Below are 4,050 nucleotides of genomic sequence, written 5' to 3' on the forward strand. Positions count from 1 at the left end.
TATGTCTTCTTGGCTTTGATATGGTAGGCCCTAGAGTATACTCCGCCACGAATGGATTTGTCGTCATCGTCGTTAGCGTGGGACGGCACGTGGCGCTTTCACAGCCCAGCATTCCAAGTCGATTCCTCTGGCTTGATGACAAGTGTGCTGACTGTAGTGCGAAGTCTGAGCATGGGACTTGGGTTTCACCTGGTGCTGTCGCCCCCTTCCCTTTTTGTACGTAGATATGTTGTCAATATATATATATATATCTATAATTTACGTAGGTTCGATCGGAATTGGCGCTGTTCTCTACGATTTGGTCCGAGTTTGTCCTGGACGGCAAGCCGCGGGTGCTGCGGGTGTTTCCCAATGGCGAGTCCACCATGTCGAATGCCGGCGGTCTCATGTATGGAGATTACATGGGGTTTACCATCGATGCCAACCGCACCCTGTGTGTGGACGTGGTTTGCTGGCCAGTCCAGGGCGGTACCGCCTCGTGTTATGTCATTCGACTGGTGCTCCGCCGGTCCCTTCCCCATTTCCTGCAAATCAGCGCCACCGTGCAAGTTACCCATAAGGTCACGGACCAAATCACGTGGAACATGACAGCTGCGGAACGTATGGACGTGCTGCGTCGGTACACGCTCGCAACGGTGTTGGTCGTGGAGGTTGGGTACACTCGAGCTTTGTTACCACAAGAAGGCTAGTGTGAATATCTTGAGCAGCTGGCTATATATATATATATATATATATATCGAGTCGTTTTGAATGTATAGGCACATTGAGCTGTGTAGCTTCAAGTTGTCCTGTTGATGAGCTATGTTAATACGTAGTAATCGTGTAATTATGTTCTAACCTTACGCATTTCCCGACTTTGGCAACACATGATACATAATTGTATAAACATCAGTACTAGTGGCTGTCTGGCAGAACTTCAAGTGATATGTCACTTGGTGACCACAAACCACATAAGTTCAGAGTATGTTACATTGTCAGTTGTACCAATTCTGCCAAGTACCGTGCATGAATGGTCAAAGTATTTCTGTCGTGCCCACTTCGTCACGCGTCATAGAACCACCACCTGCAGCAACGACTGGAGCAACGAGGAATCCTCGATCAACGCGGGAAATGCGTTCGTTCACACAATTGTACACGAACCCACGGGCTACAAACACGATACAACCGTGGCCTAAAAGGCGGTGGCTTCTGACTCGAAAAATTATAACAATCAACTATTGATTTAACTAAGAACGACCTCGTCACCAAAATCTGGCCAAACTACCTAGGGAGCGGTAGGCGTGGAATAATCCGAAATCGTTTTTGTTGCGACTTTATTACTTACATGTAAAGACATAAAAAATGAGATCACAGAATACTGTAGCCGCCATCACATACATCCATAGCTCCCCCCCACCGATGCAGCCGCCTTCTCATTGTGACTCATACCCTAATGCGGAAATGCAACGATGGACCAGCACAAGTGACCGAGGCCCCGACCACCACGCACAGTACATAGATAGCTCCACAACCTCACCGAATCCGACGGCTATTTCGCGATCTTCAGGTGATGAGTTTTTCCATCTCGCTGTGTACGGTGACAGCCAGCTTGTCGTGCGCTCAGGGACCACTATGACAAGCTCGAACATTAGTTTCCTTTTCTCGAGGGGTTCATAGCCCCCACAGCGACAAGTAAATGGCCAACTTCCTATGTAGATGGGCCCCCCTTTTCCTCTTCCTTGCGATGGCCTTGCCGACTTCCACGAGTTCTTCTGTAACATCTAGCTTCCCCCGGATATTTTTCTGCCAAACGTTTGCGTCGTCGAAAGCGCCTTTCGATGGCTACGAAATGGCTATGACATCAAGAAAAAATGGTATTTATGTATTCAAACACATGTACGTACAGCCTCTGCCTGGCTGAGTCACCGAGGACATCCTCTATCGTGTGCCCACTCTTCGTCACGTTCGCATCATGTTGGTTTCAAGTCCTTCCTTCCGTCGTCATCGAACCAGTGACAAGATATTACAGTACGTCCGGCCTAATAAGGACACGTTCGTTTGTACAAATCGTTCATTGCGTAAACTTATACCAGAGGAACGGCATACTAACACGTAGTACAGGTAGTATTGTACTAGTTGTGACACCGTGTAGTTTTATATGGCCATTCACACAGTTATCGACGCCGACGAGGAGTTGACAACGGCCTATCGGGGTAGACCCATACGCCCCATTCACCCTCGGACCTGTTGACCTAGTACATATTATTAATTGGTTGATGGGTTGTCAATTTGTGGATATGCGATGTCACGCTCGACTTGCAATGCCAAATCGTAGTATGACCCCGGAGCGACACGTGACGTGCAAAATATGGCATGGTCGTACCGTAAGAGTACTGTTGATTCAATTTAGCCCAACAAACTTCCATCTACAGCGTCCAGACGGCCAGAACTACAGTAGTAGTGTAGTAGGATACAGTAGTTAGACGGAGTATAGTTGCCGCCTCCATCGTGGTTGCTCACAACCCCCGGCACTGAAACCCCCTGGGTTTACATCATGAGATTCAAACTCGTCAAATTAGCTGGCTGGTGCGTGTTTTGTCACAATGGTTGGAAGGAATCCCAGCTGACGTGAGTGACGCTACAGTATCACATGATCGGATTGTCCAGTAATCCTCCGAGTGTTGGGTCATGCGCGGTTTTTTACTCCGTCGCTCCGAAGCACTTGATTGGCGCACGATACTGAGTGCTGATTGGCTGACTTACTTCGGCAACAAAGCCTAAAATTAACCGGGTACAGGTAGGATATGATTGACTTAGTAAGACTCTCGAACTAATGCTATTCACACATGATCTGAACACGTACTGCTACCGCTAGCATTGATTAGGTGAACGATGATGTCCATAATGACTTCGGCGGAACTTGGGAAGTACTACTAGTACTAGTACTTCACAAGAAATAACTTAAAATTAGTACAGTAAGCACTATTAGTACTGTGGGATTGTTTTACTTGAAGTACCACCATGGCGGGATTACTAGCGATGTACAATCCTGGATTTTGATTTATTGTTTAACTACTGGTACTTTGATGTACTGTAAATCTAGGAGCATTTAAACTCCGAGAGAACCATGGACTGGCTTCACACCAACTAATCACTACTACTTTTTATATAAAACTTGTTTGCCCGACGTGCGGACACTGATGGTCCGTACAGTCGTTGCTTCGATGCATTGGATGTCTGTCCAGACACGAAACCCCGTTGGCCCCAGCTCGTGACTTATTGCACCCATACACTCGAGGAAATGTTTGCAGAACAACCATGCATACCGGTAGTTGGGAACGTAGTATATTCTCAAATAGCCTCGCAAAAGCCTCAAGTCGAGGTACACTGCAGGACGTTCAAAGAGTGATGTAGACCCAATTGACCTTGCAGTATATACAATATTTCGATATTGGTATTATACGCACAACTGCAGTACAAAGGCTCCAAGGTTAGAACACAATCCTTGGGACAACTAAAACTACAGAGCCGACATGCCTTTTGTCATGTACAATATAACTAACGTTAACGTTAGCCAGCTTTTGATAGTCATATCAAGCAATGCGGAATCAACCCTCTGCAAATTACAACCATACATTCCCCTCTTCGCTATCGACAACTCGTTGATACCCAACCTCCACGACCAACACCGTTGCGAGCGTGTACCGACGCAGCACGTCCATACGTTCCGCAGCTGTCATGTTCCACGTGATTTGGTCCGTGACCTTATGGGTAACTTGCACGGTGGCGCTGATTTGCAGGAAATGGGGAAGGGACCGGCGGAGCACCAGTCGAATGACATAACACGAGGCGGTACCGCCCTGGACTGGCCAGCAAACCACGTCCACACACAGGGTGCGGTTGGCATCGATGGTAAACCCCATGTAATCTCCATACATGAGACCGCCGGCATTCGACATGGTGGACTCGCCATTGGGAAACACCCGCAGCACCCGCGGCTTGCCGTCCAGGACAAACTCGGACCAAATCGTAGAGAACAGCGCCAATTCCGATCGAACCTACGTAAATTAT

At 47.8% G+C, this 4,050-nt stretch overlaps 2 protein-coding genes across 2 annotated transcripts; one reads left to right on the forward strand and one right to left on the reverse strand.

Annotated features, from left to right (window-relative positions):
* Positions 1–51: 51 nt before the first annotated feature.
* H257_16694 (hypothetical protein) lies at positions 52–689 on the forward strand (the record flags this gene model as incomplete). Its single annotated transcript, XM_009845218.1, has 2 exons — positions 52–216; positions 267–689. The coding sequence occupies 2 exons, from the start codon at positions 52–54 to the stop codon at positions 687–689; spliced, it is 588 nt and encodes a 195-aa protein (XP_009843520.1).
* A 2,913-nt stretch (positions 690–3,602) lies between these two features.
* H257_16695 (hypothetical protein) lies at positions 3,603–3,938 on the reverse strand (the record flags this gene model as incomplete). The annotated part of the gene is made up of 1 exon (XM_009845219.1): positions 3,603–3,938. One exon carries the CDS (start codon positions 3,936–3,938, stop codon positions 3,603–3,605), a length of 336 nt encoding a protein of 111 aa, XP_009843521.1.
* Positions 3,939–4,050: the final 112 nt, after the last annotated feature.

The sequence above is a fragment of the Aphanomyces astaci genome (genome assembly GCF_000520075.1).
Source record: "Aphanomyces astaci strain APO3 unplaced genomic scaffold supercont1.90, whole genome shotgun sequence".
Lineage (NCBI taxonomy): Eukaryota > Oomycota > Saprolegniomycetes > Saprolegniales > Verrucalvaceae > Aphanomyces > Aphanomyces astaci.